A 19,552-nucleotide genomic window follows, 5' to 3' on the forward strand; every position below is an offset into this window, starting at 1 on the left:
CAAGTGGCAGGTCTTGACTACCTCAACAGAATTCAACCAACTCTCTTTGACATTCAATTGTATTACCATCTTGGAATTTCCCATGTCAACATTCTAGGGGTTACCATTCACCAGGAAGTGAACTGAATGAGACAAACAAATACTGTGGGTACCAGAGCAGGTCAGAGGCTACAATCACTAAGTAGTTCGATATCATCTAATATAAAACAGCCCACTTAATTGGCACCTTACCCACTACTTCAACATTGATAGTGAAAGCTGTGTGTACAATTCTTAATATGCATTGCAGCAATGCATGATTGTACCTTCCAAATCCTCTGAGAAGACATGGGCAGCAAATGCATTCTCTTCTTTCAGATCCAGCATTTATTACCCATTCTTAACTACCCTGGAAATGAGTGGCTTGATTGGCAATGTTGCCACTTGAAACACATTGCTGGGAGTCTGGAGGCACCTGTTTACCATGTGAGATGACGATATTCTTCTCCAAAGATTGGTAATGAAGCAGATGGAATTTTATGACATTTGATGATAGTTTCATGATCACTATGACTGAAATTAGTCTCCAATTTTAGATTTTACTAATTGATAAAATATAATTTCTAGATTTTACTAATTCTGTTTTAAATTACATTTGCTGCAAAAGTGTGATGTGACTTTATATCCCCAGAAGCCTAACCTGGACCTCTAGATTGCCAGTCCTGCAACATTATCATCATCTTCAAAATAATGGGAGCTACCCTCAAGGCAGTCAGTTTTCTGATTTGGAATTATAAAACAGTTCCTTCACTATTGCTAGGCAAAAACTTTGGAACTCACTTCCTAAAAGTCCTGTGGGTTATTTAACCCACAGTGAGCAGCAGTTGTTCAAAAAAACAATTCACTGGCACTCTCTCGCAGGCTTTTAGGAGTGGGCAATAAATACTGGCCTAGCCAGTGATGCCTACATCCTTTGAACAAATAAAAAAACTTAGTATTTGTAGCATACTTTACCCTCAATTTGCAAAAGGAAAAGACAGGTCAAGACCAATTAGTCCAATTCACCATGGACTAATTCACCAAATGCCTCACCTGCACAATAATCCATCAGCCATACAACATCCTTGGAAAGATGGCAACACCAATAACAAATGTCAGAAAAAAAGCTCAGGAACATTTACTTCCAATTCACAAAACTGATCAAACAAGTTCCAGAAAATGGTGACAAGCAGGTCACAATTATATTTCTACACAGTTAGTGACAGCTATGAACATGTTCTGTCCTCTTTGAATGCTTGCAGCAATTTATACTCAGTACTTATGCTACCAACATCCATTCTTTTGCCTTCCATTGCACAATCATACATCTGCCCCATCCTCAGCTGCGAAAGTGTGGTTGATGGGAAGCTCCAAGTATGCAGACAACCATTTAATTCTTTGAGTAATAAGTACCCTCAGGAGTAGAGAGGACTACAAGGAGATGCTGTCCATAATAAATCAAAAAATTTAAGACTACAGCATAATTGTTTGCACTTGAACTGCTAATAAATATGTACCTTTATGCTGCATTTTGATGGGATAAAATTGAGTCACTTACCTGAAAAATCATCCAATACTCTAAACATAAAAACATAGAAAATAGCAGGAATAGGCCATTTAGCCTTTTGAGCATGCATCACTATTCAATATGATCACGCCTGATCATCTATCTTAGTATCCTGTTCATGGTTTTGTCCCATACTCACTGACCCCTTTATCCTCCTTGAAAACATGCAATGTTTTGGCTTTAAAAGCATTCTGTGGCTGAGAATTTCACATGCTCACCAGTCTCTGGGTGAAGGTATTTCTCCTCATTTCAGTTTTACACAGCCTAGCCTGTACCCTTAAACTGTGACCCCCTGATTCTGGACTCAACTGCCAATACGAATATTCTCCCTGCATTTATCCTATCTAATCCTGTCAGATTTTACAGGTTTCTATGAAATACCCCCTCATTCTTCCAAACCTCAATCAATATAGTCTTAACTGATCTAGTGTTCATGGTACAATAGTTCTATCATCCCAGGAATCAATCTGGTAAAACCTTTGCGCACTCATTCCACTGTGAGAACATCCTTCCTTAGAAGACCAAAATTGCAAACTTTGGACAAAGAAGAATACCTCCAACTGACAAAAGGAATTTGAAAGCACTCACACTCCTGCGGACAGCTGATGTGTTGCTTTGCCAACCCTCCAGGCTTTTGCTTGCAGAAACCAGCAATTCCTAGCATCTTGTAGTCTGACACTTTTCGGGTACCTTTCCCTAAGAGGGTGTGAGCAACCACTGTGGTCTATGGTTATGCTTGGCAAGATATTATCATGGCTCGGTATTGCCTTTGGCATATGATGGGATGGGATCATGCTTTTCAATCATATGTCCCATCAAAATCTTTACCAATTAGCACTCTTCACAGAAATATGTTGGAAGAATTTCTAGTTGATACTCTAGAAATCCTTCCAACATATGCCAGTGATGAGTGCTGAGTAGAAAAGATTCTAGTTTTGGCTGTTTAAGGAACATATATGCCTTGGCAACAAAAACAGAAATTTCTGAAAATATTCAGCAGATACGGCAATATCTACAGATCAAAACCATAGTTAACATTTCAGTGACTTTTCCTCAGAACTGATGATAGGTAGGAAAATGTTTATTTTTTATGCAGAAGTAAAGGTGAGGGAAGGGGGTAAGGAGTGAATGATAGGTGGACGTAGAGCCCAATGAGAGAGAAGTATAGTTGGATAAAAGAGTGGGTGACAATCAGCCGAGGAGAATGAATAGCTACTAATGGGGACAATTAGCAGCTAACAATGTGTTGTCATATGTAATAGGAGACCATGTGTTAATAAGGCCTGGTGTGTGGGGATTGGGAGAAGGTGCCTCAAATCTTAAAACTGTTGAACGCGATACTGAGTCCAGAAGACTGTAGAGTTCTCAAACAGAAAATGAGGGGCTGTTCTTCTAGCTTGCACTGAGCTTCAGTGAAGCACTGCAGCAAGCCAGAGACGCAGAAATCAGCCAGGGAACACAGTGGTGTGAAGTGGCTGGCAACTAGAAGTTCAGGGTCTTTGTGGAAGATGTGTTTGTGCCCTTGTATACTGAGGAGGGAGGAAGTAAACAGTGTTACACCTGTGTTGGGGTTGTCGGGGTGGTAAAGTGGGTGTGAACTGGGTGTATTGGAGGGAATGGTCCTTATGGAAGACTGACAGGGAAGGAGAATGTATCTGGTGGTGGCATCACACTGAAGGCGGTGGAAATGGTGACTAATGATCCTCTTGATGTGGATACTGGTGGGATGATCGGTGAGGACAAAGGGGTCAATATTGCAGTTGTGGGAGTGAAGACAAGAGTGGGCTCCAATGTGGGAGATGGGTCAGACCTGACTAAGGGTCATGTCAACTATACTGCTGAGGAATCCTTGATTGAGAAAGAAGGTTGACATTTCAGAGGCCCCCTTGTCAAAGTTGACATGATGCGGAACAGATGCGATGGAGAAACTTAATGAATGGAATAGAATCTTTACAGGAAACAGGGTGTGAGAATGATGTTAACTCTGATTTCTCTACACAGATGCCATACCTGTTGAGCTTTTACATCAATTTCTGTTTTGGCTTCTGATTTCCAGCATCTGCAGTGTTTTCTATTTTTACATATCCCTTGGCAATTAGGTCCTGAACTGGAACTTTAACACAGAACATCTAATTTAGAGGCATAGCATCTACTCCATTGAGCCACAAAACCTTCCATCATGACAAATTAACACATTTTAAATGACCTGAAAGTTTCCTGCCACTTCCCCTATTTAAAACAAGGGATTTGAGAGACATGGAGACTAAGAGAATTGGGAAAACAGGGGTGCAAGGTAATAAGGATCATAAGGTGGGAACTTAGTGAGAAAAGGAATTAAAAATGGGCAAACTGGAAGGAGAATGAGTTACTTAGAAAGGTTTGTGTAAAACTGAGTTCAGGTTCATGACTCTGTGAGAAGTACCTCAAACAGTAATCCATCTGTCTGTTATCAAGGATGGAGTAACTGAACACCTCAAAAATCTTCAGTGCAGAGAGCCGACAAGGATTCATGAAAGATAGGTTAAGACTGAAAAAACTAATCAAATTCTTTGAAGAGGTGACTAAGATAATGGATAAGGTATGTCAGTGTTGAAGGAATTACAATGTAGATTTACAAAATTATACCTGCACTTCAGAGATATTGTAGTCCTTTTTTCTCTTGAACTTAGAAGTTAAGGGGTGATCTGGGTGATTCTGGAAAAGACAAGGTGGATAAATTATTTCCTCTGGTTGGTGATTCTAGAACTAGGGTGCATTGTCTAAAAATTGGACAAGACCAATCAAGATAGATGTTAGAAAGTCCTTCTACACATTCTCTTCCATCAATGGCAATGGATGCTAGACTACTTGTTAATTTTCAATCTGAGAGAAGTAAATTTTTGTTAAGCCAAGTATTAAGGGACTATAGTTAAAGACATGTATATGGTGTTAGACCACTTATTAGCCATAAACTCACTGAATGGTGGATATTATGGACCAGACTGTATCCCCTCAAAATATTCAGAAGGTAGGGTCTAGACCATAACTTTTTCTTATTTTAAAGGTAAATGTAAGGTGTTGATTCCAGATATAATTTGATTGGTCAAACTACCAGTTGTAAAGCACAACACACTTTATTCATCCACTGTAGTTAAAATACAACAAAATAAAGGAATTGGAATAACTTAACTCTATTGGAAAACTTAAAAGAATAATAGATACAATAACTATTACTAATTAAACTGTTCCAATCTAGTAATATATCATAAACACACCCTTGGCAAAAGGCAAATTCAGAACACAAATTATCACATTGGGAACTCCTGCAGCAGCACGGTGGTTCAGTGGTTAGCACTGCTGCCTCACAGCACCAGGGACCCAAGTTTAATTCCAGCCTTGGGCGACTATCTGCGTGGAGTTTGCACATTCTCCCTATTTCTGCATGGGTTTCTTCCCAGTGCTCTGATTTCCTCCACAATCCAAAGATGTGCAGGTTAAGTGAACATGCCATGCTAAATTGCCCATACTATTCAGGGGTGTGTAGGTTAAGTGCATTAGTTAGACAAATGTAGAGTAATTGGTCTGAGTGGGATACTTTTTGGACAGTCAATATGGACTTGTTGGGCCAAATGACCTGTTTCCACACTGTAGGGATTCTATGAACCCCTTTCTGGCTGGAACCAAGAGAAGGAAAATTAGCCTCTACTTCTTCAAGAGCCCAACAGCAACTGCTGAAAGCTAAACTTAATATCTTGGTTGTGTGAGAACCACACCCATTCAGGCTGTTTCTATTATTCCAACCTTTTAAAAAAAAGAGCTGTTTACTTGAGTGGCTCTATTAAACTGTCAGCGCTTCTGCCTTAAAACCTTTTCTTAAAAAAAACTAGGACAATACAACATCTTAAAACCACAGCATTGACACAGTGGAATAGGCTTGTGGAGCTAAATGTTTGCATGGTCTTGGACAATTTCTTCATTTTGTTCAGACTAATTTTGACATGAGGTTGTTCTGGACCAGGCCAGGCCCTAACTTTGTCAGTTGTTTTAAGCAGATGTAACACCAGAAGGGATGCAGCTGGTCTACCCACTTAATTTTAAACAAAACAGAATTTATTTGCAAGATTACTGAATGAAACACAAACAAAAGAGCACAGAATACAGAATAACCACACCTATCCAAAAACCAACAGATCATCCTAATTTAATGATGCTATTCCCAATACTTGCAACAATCCCCATAAATACCCCTTGACACAAAAGGTAAAATCAAACCCAGGGTCCTACAGGAGAGAAGCCAGAGAGAGGAGAATCAGCCTGGACCTGCCTCTTTAGGGTCCAGTAGCTTTTTCACCTCTCCTGTATTAAAACCTCACCAAAGCACAGAAAACCTGAATGGGGAGAAGTGGCCACTTCCCTTTCATGTGCAAGTTTTTTTTAAGCTTAAAATACTTTTGCCTGAGGCAGTATGTTAGCTATAATCACATTGGCTCCGAAAACCCTTCAACTTAGACTTTTCAGAGTCTGTGTCTTTTCCGACCTCTCTGAAAAAAACCCGAGGACAACATAACCTTGTTAAAGGAGCAGCACAGTAACAAAGTTCAATAACAGACCAATTCTGATTGGGAGGTATTTCCATTTTGACATAAAATGTCAAAGTGAAAGAAAGAGAAATAATGTAAATTTAATGTGGCATCTATTAGGGAGCTTGGCCAAACCTTAGCCACCGCAAGGGATTGGTTTCAGAATTAAGAGTGTACTACACATAACTTAGTAATAGTGATAAAAATCACACAACACCAGTTTATAATCCAACAGGTTTGTTTGAAAGCACATGCTTTCAAAATGCTGCTTCCTCATCAGGTGGTTGTGAAACAGAATCGTAAGACACAATCTATCGCAAAAGGTTAGTGTCCTGCAGCTGAAATAATATTGAACAAACCTAGATTGTTAAATCTTTCAGCTTTTAGAATGGGTTTGCTGGTTTCAGTTCTTTAATATGTAAGTTTCAGAACTTCTTTTAAGGCACATTCTCAAGATAACTTAAGGTTTTATAACAAAAAGTGACATCTCAGCTCAGACAATGCCTTAAAGTGTGAGGTTCGCTTATCTGTATCCCAATCTTGAGTCAGACTGGTTCTACTTCCAAAGTGAAATTTACAAAATATTACACTGATTGACTGTTTGCATTGACTGCCTTCAGGTTCTACATTTTTTTGAGCAAAATAGAATGTATCTGCAAATATAATTCTGCAAATACAAATTCACTCCACAAATTTGTGTGTGTGCACGTGCAGGAGACAGAGACACAGGGTGAGTTTGCGCGCGTGGGTGCACATGAGAGTTGGTTTGCATCTGTGCAAGTTTGGTAAAGTGTGGCTGTGTGATGGGGTATAAGCTTGTGAGAGGGGGTGTGCAAGGATGTGAGTGTTGTGTGTGTGTGTGTGTGTGTGAGAGAGAGAGAACTTGTGTACAAGAGAAGGTCTGTGTGAGTGTGTATCTAAGTGTGTGTGTGTGTGTGTGTGAGAGAGAGAGAGTGTCTAGTGCGGTGGCGGGGAAGGGGGGGTCATCTGTAGTGTGACATGAACCCAAGGCACCGGTTGTGTTACATTGCCTGTTTATAAGGGGGATGTAACTGAAACCTGCACTACTAACATCAGTTAATGTTAGTAAATTTCAACTCTTTCCTGATGACTTATGTTAGACTAACTGGTGTCTAACTATATCTCTCCCCATTTCTTCAATCAACAATTCCACACCTCCAATCCGTTGGGACCTCGCCAGCATCTAGGAAAGTTTGCAAAATCATACACAGAACCATCCACTAATCTGTAGTTATCGCGTCTCAAACCATCATATTGATGCGATAGATATTTATTAGATTATAGTTGAATTTTTCCATACTTTGTCTCAAATTGCTCATCTTATTTGAATCTGAATTACACTCCTTTTCCAGCATACAAATTCTCTCTTTTCTGAAGTCAGACTAAAAATGTTCTCGTCACTCCAGCAACACAGTCGCACTCCAGTTATCAATCAGAGAGTTATGGAAGCGGCTATGAAGGCGCTGGATATGAACAGCGCATGCGGGTCAATCCCTCGAGCCTTTGGGGATAACGGCCTTTTGTAACGGTGGGTGCGCGAGACTAACGGCTAAGTGAGTGACTAATCAGCTTTTTGGAAATGATTATTGTAGTGCAGCTGCTTGCGTGAGTGTGACATGTGCATTCTGAGCACGGTAGTCTTAATCGCATGTCAGGTACACTGCACCTTTGGTGCAAAACCTTTCTGTCTTTGAAACTTTGAGGGAGTGTTTTGTGGAGATACCGTTATGGTGTAGTCCAAGGTTAGGGCAAAAATTATGACCTTTTTACCACGTTCTCAATCTGCAATTTACACCGCGAGGCTGGCAAGCTGCGTCTTATGGTCGGAATCCAGGGGATATCATGGTTAGAAATAAAATCAGTAAACTGGTCATCTCATGTCACGTTTAGAAACAGCTATGACAGACATCGCAAACTAGATTCTCGTTCTTTAAGGACATATGCTCTTCGTGAAAATCAAAACATTTTTGGCACTAAATTTGGTACACTTTTGGGAAATTCGTTTGCACTCAAGTTTTCAGTATCCAAAGCAATTTATGAAGTATATAAAACCGTTTTTCCCTAAAATGCACTACACAATTAAATAACTAAAATATGCCCTGACCAATTAAAAATATCTAATGGTCCTGACTCCTGGCTTTCTTATTTTCACCGGCTCGCACTTTTAACTTTTGTAACACGTTTTCCTTCTGGTATCAGCTTTTTGAAAATCTGCACTCTTAAAATATTCCTTTTGAAAGTCAAGAATTACGAATTCTTTATAAACAAATTTTGGTTGACCTAACCCACAATAGTTGTTTGTTTTAGTGGAAGAGAGAATGTACAAAATTGATGATAGGGTAAATAGCTTCAATGTTGTAAGCAGTGTAGCAATCAAAGGGTCGCCATTTTGCGAATATTAATTAATCTATCAAGAAAGCTATGAAATTCCCAGCCTAACCAATGCCCCTTTAAATTCTAGTGTTTTCATTTGTAGAGTACACTTTATTTACTGATTATGCTTTGAAAATATGTTGAAATCAGACCTGAGCTTAACTTTTGTGGATTTGCATTCAAATGTAATACACTACTTACTTTTTCCACCTCTTAAATCAACTTTTGAAACATACAGGTTCTTTGAGGTTTTATTTGTTAGCTTTTGCCATTTTTAAGGACCTGCACCTCATTAAGTCAAGAAGTTCAGTTTAGTTTAATCAAGTTATGTGTTTTACATTTTGACATGTTAAATTGTAATTATCTGGAGGAAAGAAATTAATTTTTCTTAATTATCTGAATGAATTACCATCTCGTTACCACCCTATTGTTAAAATATTGTGACAAAATTTAGGCCAGCATAAATTCAGCAAGTATGTAGGAATGACAGGAGGAGTCTTAATTGATTCTGCCTTTCCAGGACTTGAATGCCTTTTCTGTATTGTGATGACTAGTACTGATCTGACCAAATCACTGTGGAGATTAGGCATAATTATGACTAGCTTGTTTTCATTGCTTTGGCTATACATTCGGCATTTGGTTTGTTTTATTTACTGACATTTAGCAATAATTGACGATCAAACCTTAGTAGCATTCATGGTGTACTTGTATCTGATGTTTCTTTAGCTTCGTGGTCAATTTGCGTTGAACTCTGATTAAAAGTAAGTTCATGTAAATTAAAAGCTGTAGAGGTTCCGACCAATCTCAGGGACAGAAGTAACACACTCCAGCAGATATCAAACAAGTCTCCTTGCTTACAATAAATTATACATCAAGTATTTGTACTTCAGTGCCAACTCTTCTATATAGACTGTTGTCAAATGTTTGAATATTTGGGTATACCATACTAGATTATTATAAAACACTTAGAATAGCTGGGGCAGCTTTTAATAAAAGGTTTATTGAGAAAACTTTGAAATCCATGTTGAAGCTATTCACTAGCTTATTTAGTTTTGCATGTTGATTTGTCATGTTTCACTGCGTGACACTAACAAAATGTACTGAGTCCATCGTATTGAGAACTATCTTAGATCTTATCAATTTTCCCGTATTAATTGGGAGTAGTGTTATTCTTCCTTGAGGTTTTATTTGTTAGCTTTTGCCTTTTTTAGGACTTGCAGTTCATTAAGTCAAGAATTCTAGTTCTGTTTAGTTTGATCAAGTTATTGTATTTTACATTTGACATGTTAAACCTTAATCACTAGGAGGGAAAAAAATGATTTTCTTAATTATCTGAAAGAACCATCACCTCTTTGCCAACACATTGTTAAAATATTGGAACAAAATTTAGGCAAGGATAAATTCAGCAAATACTTGTAAGTAGAAATACAGTCATAGAGATGTACAGCACGGAAACAGACCTTTCGGTCTAACCCGTCCATGCCAACCAAGTATCCTAACCCAATCTAGTCCCACCTGCCAGCGCTCGGCCCATATCCCTCCAACCCCTTCCTATTCATATACCCATCCTGATGCCTTTTAAATGTTGCAATTGTACTAGCCTCCACCATTTTCTCTGGCAGCTCATTCCATACACATATCACCCTCTGCATGAAAGAGCTGCCCCTTAGGTGTCTTTTATATCTTTCCCCTTTCACCCTAAGCCTATGCCCTCTAGTTCTGGACTCCCCCACCCCAGGGAAAATACTTTGTCTATTTGTGCTATCCATGCCCCTCATGATTTTGTAAACCTCTATAAGGTCACCCCTCAGCCTCCAATGCTCCAGGGAAATCAGCTGCAGCCTGTTCAGCCTCCCCCTATAGCTCAAATACTCCAACCCTGGCAATATCCTTGTATATCTTTTTTGAACCCTTTCAAGTTTCACAACATCTTCTAATAGGAAGGAGACCAAAGTTGCATACAATATTCCAACAGTGGCCTAACCAATGTCCTGTACAGCCGCAACATGACCTCCCAACTCTTGTACTCAATACTCTGACCAATAAAGGAAAGCACACCAAACACCTTCTTCACTATCCTATCTACCTGCGACTCCACTTTCAAGGAGCTATGAACCTGCACTCCAAGGTCTCTTTGTTCAGCAACGCTCCCTAGTACCTTACCATTAAGTGTACAAGTCCTGCTAAGATTTGCTTTCCCAAAATGCAGCACCTCCCATTTATCTGAATTAAACTCCATCTGCCACTTCTCAGACCATTTTCAAATCTGATCAAGATCCTGTTGTAATCTGAGGTAACCTTCTTCGCTGTCCACTACATCTCCAATTTTGGTGTCATCTGCAAACTTACTAACTGTACCTGTTATGCTCACATCCAAACCTTTAATGTAAATGATGAAATGTAGTGGACCCAGCACCGATCCCTGTAGCACTCCACTGGTCACAGGCCTCCAGTCTGAAAAACAACCCCCCACCACCACCCTCTGTCTTCTACCTTTGAGCCAGTTCTGTATCCAAATGGCTAGTTCTCCCTGTATTCCATGAAGTCTAACCTTTTAACCAATCTGCCACGGGGAGCCTTGTCAAACGCTTTACTGAAGTCCTTATAGATCACATCTACCGCTCTGCCCTCATCAATCCTCTTTGTTACGTCTTCATAAAACTCAATCAAATTTGTGAGACATGATTACCCACACACAAAGCCATGTTGACTATCCCTAATCAGTCCTTGCCTTTCCAAATACATGTACATCCTGTCCCTCACAATTCCCTCCAACAATTTGCCCACCACCGACATCAGGCTCACTGATCTATAGTTGTCTGACTCGTCTTTACCACCTTTCTTTAACAGTGGCACCACGTTAGCCACTGCATTGCATAATCGCAGCTATCACTAGAAAATCTAAGAAGTTGTTTCAAAAGAAGATTTTCAGTTTAAAAAATAACTGAACTGAGTCATGTTGCCTAGATGAAAATTATACTAGATCATTGACAGGAGCTAGGATAAAGGCAGCAGAGCTCTTAATATGATCTTTCAATTCCCCTTGGATGCAGGATCTTGATGAAGGACTGGAGGATTCTTTTAAAATTCATTCACAAGATGTGGGCATCACTGACCAGGCCAACATTTATTGCTTCTCCTAGTTATCCTTGAGGTACTGGCATGAGCTACCTTCTTGCTGCAGTCTAGCAGATGTAGGTGCATTCTCAATGCTGTTAATAGAGGAAATTCTGAGATTTTGACCCAGTGACACTGAAGGAATAGTGATTATATTTACAAGTCAGTGTGGTGAGTTTCCTGGAGGGGGACATGCAGGTCTTCCCATGCTTTAGCTGCTATTGTCCTAGTTGGCAATGGTTGTTGGTTTGGAAATGTGCTGTCTAAGGACCCTTGGTGAACTTCTTCAATGCACCTTGTAGATGTTGCACACTGCTGCCATTGAATGGTGATTATGCAGGAGTGAATGTTTGTGGGTGTGATACTAATTGAACAAGTTGCTTTGTTCTGGATGGTGTTAAGCTATCAGGCCTTATGCGTGGACTGCTTTGGTGTCTGAGGAGCTGCAAATGGTGCTGAACATTATGCATTCATCAACAACATCCCACTTTTAATCTGATTGGAGAGAAGACCATAGAAGCAGCTGTAGATGCTTGGACAAAGGGCACTATACTGCAGAGCTCCTGTAAAGATGTCCTGGAGCTGAGATGATTGACCTCCAACTACCACAACCATCTGTGATTGTTGCTGAGCCTTATGTTTTGCACTGATCTGCTGGGCTCTGCCATTATTAAGGATGTTTGAGGAGTTGCCCTCTCTAGTGTGTTCTTTAGTTGTCCTCAACCATTTATAACTAGATGTAGTAGAACTTAAGAACTTGAATCTGATCCAGCAGTTGTAACATTATTTAGCTCTGTCCAAGGCTTGCTGCTTTTGTTTGGCATGCAAATAGTCCTGTTTGTAACTTCACAATGTTGTCACCTAATTTTTAGGTATACCCAGTGCTGTTCCTGACATACCATCCTTCTCTCCTTGTTGAGCCAGAATCCTCTGGTTCTTTTGTAATGGTGGAGAAGGGGGTTATGCCAGCCAATGAGTTACTAGATCTATTCAGTCAATTCCTTTTAGTACAGTGACAGTGCCACACAACGTTGAGTATTTTCTCAATACGAAGATGGGACTTTGTCTCCAGAAGGATTATGCATTGATCACTCCTACCAACACTATTATGAACAGATGCATCTACGGAAGACAGATTGGTGCAATGATGTCAAATATGATTTCCCCCCTTAGGGTCTTACAGCAGACCTTTTAATCCAACTCATCAATGCTGGCCAAGTTTCCCAAACTAAACAAGTCTCGTTTGCTGCATTTGACCCAAATCCCTCTAGATCTTTCCTATTCATGTACCTGTCCAAATGTGTCTTAAATGTGATGACTGTACCTGCATCCATCACGTCCTGTAGCAGTTTATTCCACATGAACCACTCTCCGTGTGACTTTTAAATATTTCTTCTCTTAGCTTAAATATATGCCTCTAGTTTTGAACTATCCCACGCTGGGGAAAATTCTCCAGTCCTGGCAACCACTTGGTAAATCTTTTCTGAATCCTATCCAATTTAATAACATTGTTCCTATAGCAGAGCAACCAGAATTGTACACAATACTCCAAAAGTGGTCTCACGAACATCCTGTATGACCTCAACATGATGTCCCAACTTCTATACTTGATGGTTTGAGCAATAAAGGCAAGCATTCTAAAAGCCTTCTTAACCACCCTGTCTGTGGTAATGCAACATTCAAAGAATTACATACCTTAACCCCAAGGTCTGTCTGAACAACAATATCACCGAAGAACATACCTTTAACTGTATAAGTCCTACCCTTGTTCACTTTACCAAACTTCAATACCTGAAATTTATCCAAATTGAAATCCATCTGCCTCTCTTCAGCCCATTGACCCAATTGATCAAGGTCCCTTTGTAACCTTAGATAATTTTCTTCACTGTCAGCTATACAACTAATTTTGTGTCATCCCCAAGCTTAATAACCATGCATCCTACGTTGTCATCCAGATCCCTCTTATTGGGTCCCAGTATAATGGGAGACGTTTGAAATCAATGTTGGGGAATTCTAAGGCAGCTCCCATCCAACTGTATATCTCTGTGCCATCACCTCTGCTGAGTCTACACTGCTGACAGGAAGGTGACGGTGTTGCCTGGGATATTGAGAGTAAGGTATAATTCCGTGAATATGGAATTACTTAAAGCTGTTGATTGGTGCCCGAGACCACTGTTTACAACTGCCATCTCAGAGGGCAGTTAAGAATCAACCTCATTGCTGTGATTTGGAATCACATATAGGCTAGACCAAGTATGGATGAATCAGGTGGTGTTTTGTGACAATCTAAACTAGTTTCATGATTGTCGCCACCATCAGACATTTGTTTCCAAATATTTGAATTCCACCATCTACTGTGCTGGGAACTTTATTCGCAGCTCTCTGGATTACAAATCCGGCATCAATGCCAAATGCTACCCCAGACTGTAGATAGTGTGTTCTCTTCACAGACAGGAGAAGAATAATAACCACACATTAATTAATGTAACATTAGTGGTGGGAGAAAAATTGTTGATTATCAAGTTTAAAGTTAAGTGGCATGGAGTTGCATAGGAAGTAAAAGATAACCAAGATGTGCCTGTTATAGGTAAATGGTGATTAAGCTAATTGAATTTTCTGAAGTAACTGACTTACAAAAGTAATAAAGTATGGCATTTGCTATCACAAAAAAACTTCTTTTTCTTTTTGAACTGGAAACACATGATATAAACAGTGAAGTTAGAATTGGGTTTAGTATCACACACTCACCTGGATGCAGTGATAACTTTGCAAAGTTGTCATTTAAGGCATCATCTTAGGTACAAAGGTACCTAGGGTACAGGATCTTAGAAATAACTTAGAAAAATAAAGAAAATAAACAGCTCAGTATTATAGTCCCTCAAGCAGACTGCAGTTGCACCGGGACATCACTTCCACAACACTTCCAGGCACCAAGCTCCACCACAGCTGACAGCCCCCACCAAGTTCCTGAGTCCAGGCTCTGTGCCTACTGAAGCCAGGTGTCTTTGATCCCACTATCGCTGCTGTTGCTGGCAACTCTCTGACACTGTTCCAGCTGCCCCACAACATCAGAAGATGAAATAAGCAAAAAGAGAGAAAACAATGAAAAAGGAGAGAGAAACAAAGTGTGCAGTCAGACTGGAGCATTCAGGCTAAGGAGCCTCAACACTCCCTACATTGCTGGCACCGTCATCTTTATATGACCTGTATGTGAAATTGGCTACTAGTTGATTTTATTGCTGCTACATGTACTGAGTTGCCGCGAAAATTGTTGCTTTGCATGCTACAGGCAGATTGCACCATACAAAATGCATCAGGGTAGATGAAAAGAATAATAACCAAAAGAATAGAAATGAACTTTTTTTTCCATCTGAAAAATGCAAGAATCAGTATTAGGACCATTCATTTTCCTGGAATATTTAAATAATGTAGGCCCGATTACATGAAGTACAATTTCAAAGTTTATTGATTATATAGAAAGGGTAATGCACATGGTAAAGTGTAAAGTGATGTGCCTTAACTGATGACATATGTGAAGGTGGTATAATCTACTGGTGAAAGAGCAGTGCTCCGAAAGCTAGTGCTTCCAAATAAACCTGTTGGATTATAACCTGATGTTGTGTGGTTTTTAACTTTGTACACCCCAGTCCAACACTGGCGACTCCAAATCAAAAATAAAGAAGACGTGCAAAATGTTTACACCTTAGGCCTTAACTGTCACCTGGTTTGGACTTGACTGTTCAAAGTTCTGGGAGCCACATTTCAATAAAGTTATCAAGACCCTGAGGTGGGTCAAAGGAGGTTTATAAGGATTACAGCCAGAAAAAAAACTGTTCAGTCATGAGCAGAATTGGACAAAGTGGCACTACAGGTTGTTATGCAATAATACACATTTCTTCAAAGGGAATTGGATGTTGTGTGGATAATGTTAACTTTCTACTGGATGAGTAAAGCAATTTTCTATTAGCTATCTTTTACAGCCCAATTTTCTATAGCACGAGTTGCAGAGGAACACAAATGTCGCATTATAGCAGAACGACCTGAATTCTCCTTGGAGCAGAGATTAAAACAGGGTTTCTAATAACGTTATTCAAAATTGAGGGCTTTAATAAAGAAACTATTTTCTCTGGCAAATGGTAAGACTAACAGAGGGCATTAATTTAAACTTATTGCCAAATGAATTTGAGGGGATATGAAACATTCTTCAAGATTTGGAGGCAGTACTTCAAAGCGTAGTGGAGTTAGGTGTCATCGTAACTTCCAGAAAACAGTCAAAACATGCACCTAAGAATTAATTTGCAAGGGTTTTGGAAAAATCTGGGCTGCGGAATTAAATTGGACCATAACTTGAAAGAGCAAGCACAAGAACAAAAGCTAAATTTCTTCCTCATTGCTGTAAAGTTGTGTTTTCATGATTGTACAGAATGTGCGTTCCAGCATGGAATGGGAGAGGAGCAATTTTTAAATTTTCCATTTTATCTACTATGAAAGTTGCCTAATTTCTCAACATGTAATCTACTGTTACAAGCCATTGCATTTGGACATTAAAAAGTTGAGCTTATCTTTGAAATAACAGCATTCCCAATTTGGGGAATAAGCTTGTTGAGACATCAGAGAAGCTCTTGTTAAATTCTCAAACATCACTATTGTCAATATGCTTCCTTGGGCTAAATACACCCAGCAAGCTTAAATGTTTCCAACACAGATGATAATATAAGCATGCACAAATGATGAAAGGTTGTATACTTTGGTTTCCTTTTCAGTAAGTTATGTGCAAACACTGTTCACAAATGTTGCTATTTATTTAATTCATGCTGTTTTCTTTTATTTCAGAATGTCCAGTGACAGCGCGTGGCGTAAGGGTTCAGGAGAACCTAGTTTTGCTCAAATTTTGAAAAAGAATATTCCTCCAAAACCATCACAGCAAACACTAAATGTGACTTTTACACCACAGGGCGGAACTGCAGAAGATTTAGACTCTGGTGTATCCAGAGTAATTCAAATTTCAGGTGTGGTAAAATAATTAGTTTTCATTTTCTTGTGTACAGTTTTGCCTTCAAATTAAAGGGAAATCATTAATCTTTTTTGTATACCAGCGCACCATCTAAAAGGTTTCTTGCTCTTGTGTTAAGGAAATTTTGAAGGGTGTTTTTTTAAAGTAACGGGCGGCACGGTGGCACAGTGGTTAGCACTGCTGCCTCACAGCGCCAGGGACCTGGGTTCAATTCCCGCCTCAGGCGACTGACTGTGTGGAGTTTGCACGTTCTCCCCGTGTCTGCGTGGGTTTCCTCCGGGTGCTCCGGTTTCCTCCCACAGTCCAAAGATGTGCGGGTCAGGTGAATTGGCCATGCTAAATTGCCCGTAGTGTTAGGTAAGGAGTATATTTAGGGGTATGGGTGGGGTTTGCTTCGGCGGGTCGGTGTGGACTTGTTGGGCCGAAGGGCCTGTTTCCACACTGTAAGTAATCTAATCTAACCAAAGTGAAGGTTCTAGGGCAATCTGAGGGAAAGAATAGAAGAACTGTTATGCTTCAAGCCTGGAAAAGTCATTCTTTATTTCCAGTGTATTGTTTTCAATTTATTTATTTTTGACTAAGCGAGGCATGGGGAAATCATAATACTACATACGTGGGGAGACTTAATAGAAACTTATAAGATAATACATGGCTTGGAAAGGGTGGACGCTAGGAAATTTTTTCCATTAGGTGAGGAGACCAGGACCCGTGGACACAGCCTTAAAATTAGAGGGGATCAATTCAGAACAGAAATGTGGAGACATTTCTTCAGCAGAGAGTGGTGGGCCTGTGGAAGTCATTGCCACAGAGTGCAGTGGAGGCCGGGACGCTAAATGTCTTCAAGGCAAAGATTGATAGATTCTTAATGTCTCGAGGAATTAAGGGCTACAGGGAGAATGCGGGTAAGTGGAGTTGAAATGCCCATCAGCTATGATTGAATGGCGGAGTGGACTCGATGGGCTGAATGGCCTTACTTCCACTCCTATGTCTTATGGCCTTATGGTCTTAATTCACCTGAACACCAGCTGCTATTCTCTATCAATTAGATATTTCATCTAAGCGTTTATTTTCTGGGGGAAAAGAAATCATCCTTCACTATATCTGTAACCAGCAAGATCGTATTTATACCTATTCTTGCTGCCTTTAAAGGTCAGTCATCCGTTTTCCTCGAATAAGTACAGTAACTGTGGCAATGGGACACACAATGCTATTGGTTAGGGAATTCATGGTTTTTGTCTCAGTGATAGAATGGCAGTTAAGCGTTCAAGTCATTGTAATTGGAAGGAGATCTTTCCATGTGCTTGTTGCTGTTGACCACCTATGTTGTGGAGATACTAGATTTGCAAGGTGCGGTCAGTGGGTACTTGGTGACTTGTTGAAAAAAATTCTATAGATTTTTGCATCTAAGTGGGCTAACAATCCAGCCTGTCCTAGGTGGTTCAAATCCCTTGAATGTTGCAGCTGCACTTGCCAGAATAAGTAGAAACTATTCCATTCCATTCCTGATTTGTGTATTGCTCATGCTCAAAGTTTGGGAGAAGATTTGTAGCTCGGGTGCTCGTTGTTGTGGTTCTGTTCGCCAAACTGGGAATTTGTGTTGCAGATGTTTCATCCCCTGTCTAGGTGGGGAATTCCTAGAGGCATGGCACTCATCCACAGATTCAATCAATAAGCACATCGACCTGGACCCAAAATACAGGCCACAGCGGACAGCTGGAACTGACAACCGGAAGCAGCTCATTAGGTCCCTTTTATAGCTTTCCACTCTCACCCTAAACCTATGCCCTCTAGTTCTGGACTCCCCCACCCCAGGGAAAAGACCTTGTCTCTTTACACTATCCGTGCCCTTCATGATTTTATAAACCTCTATAAGGTCACCCCTTAGCCTCCGACGCTCCAGAGAAACCGACCCCAACCTTTTCAGCCTCTCCTTACAGCTCAAATCCTCCAACCCTGGCAACATCCTTATAAACCTTTTCTGAACCCTTTCAAGTTTCACAACATCCTCCAGATGGAATGAGACCAGAATTGCAATGCTTTATTTCAAAAGTGACTTAACAAATGTCCTGTACAGCCACAATATGACCTCCCAACTCCTAAACTCAATGCTCTGACCAATAATGGACAGCATACCAAACGTTGCCTCACTATTCTGTTTACCTGCGACTTTACTTTCAATGAACTATGAATCTGCACTCCAAGGTCTCTTTGTTCCGCAACACTCCCCAAGACCTTACCATTAAGTGTCAAATCTGCTCTGATTTGCTTTTCCAAAATGCAAAGCCTTGCGTTTACCTAAATTAAGCTCCATCTGTCACTCCTCAGTCCGTTGGCCCATCTGATCAAGATCCTGTCGTACTCTGGGGTAACATTCTTCGCTGTCCACAATGCCTCCAATTTTGATGTCATCTGCAAACTTACTACCTATATCTCCTATGTTCACCTCTAAATCATTTTTTATAAATGACAAAAAGTAGTGGACCCAGCACCGATCCATGTGGCACACCACTGGTCACAGGCCTCCAGTCTGAAAGGCACCCTTTCACCACCACCCTTTGTTTTCTACCCTCGAGCCAGTTCTGATTCTAAATGACTAGTTCTCCCTGTGTTCCATGAGATCTGACCTTGTTAACCAGTCTCCCACAAGGAACTTTGTCAAATGCCTTATTGAAGTCCATATAGGTCAAGGTTGCACATTAACAACTATGCACTTATCTGTTCCTGTGCTGTGAGATCTCCTACACAGGTTCTTCCAAGGTCAGCTGTGAATTTCGCTGTTTGTTAATTTTTCCTAGATGCACTCTGATGTCCAGTGATGCATGAACATGGACAGCAAAGTTAGTAACTGTGCAGATTCACTGCTGTGTCAGTTAGCAGTGTAGG

General features: G+C 40.2%; 1 protein-coding gene across 1 annotated transcript in view; it reads left to right on the forward strand.

Annotated features, from left to right (window-relative positions):
• Positions 1–19,552, forward strand: part of adad1 (adenosine deaminase domain containing 1 (testis-specific)) — a 111,999-nt gene that overhangs the window by 18,502 nt on the left and 73,945 nt on the right. Inside the window, exon 2 of the mRNA XM_060851443.1 lies at positions 16,489–16,664. Coding sequence (XP_060707426.1) covers positions 16,490–16,664 — 175 coding nt within the window. The 5' untranslated portion in view covers position 16,489. The remainder of the gene's footprint in view (positions 1–16,488; positions 16,665–19,552) is intronic.

This window comes from Hemiscyllium ocellatum, chromosome 36 (genome assembly GCF_020745735.1).
Source record: "Hemiscyllium ocellatum isolate sHemOce1 chromosome 36, sHemOce1.pat.X.cur, whole genome shotgun sequence".
NCBI classification, from domain to species: Eukaryota; Metazoa; Chordata; class Chondrichthyes; order Orectolobiformes; family Hemiscylliidae; genus Hemiscyllium; species Hemiscyllium ocellatum.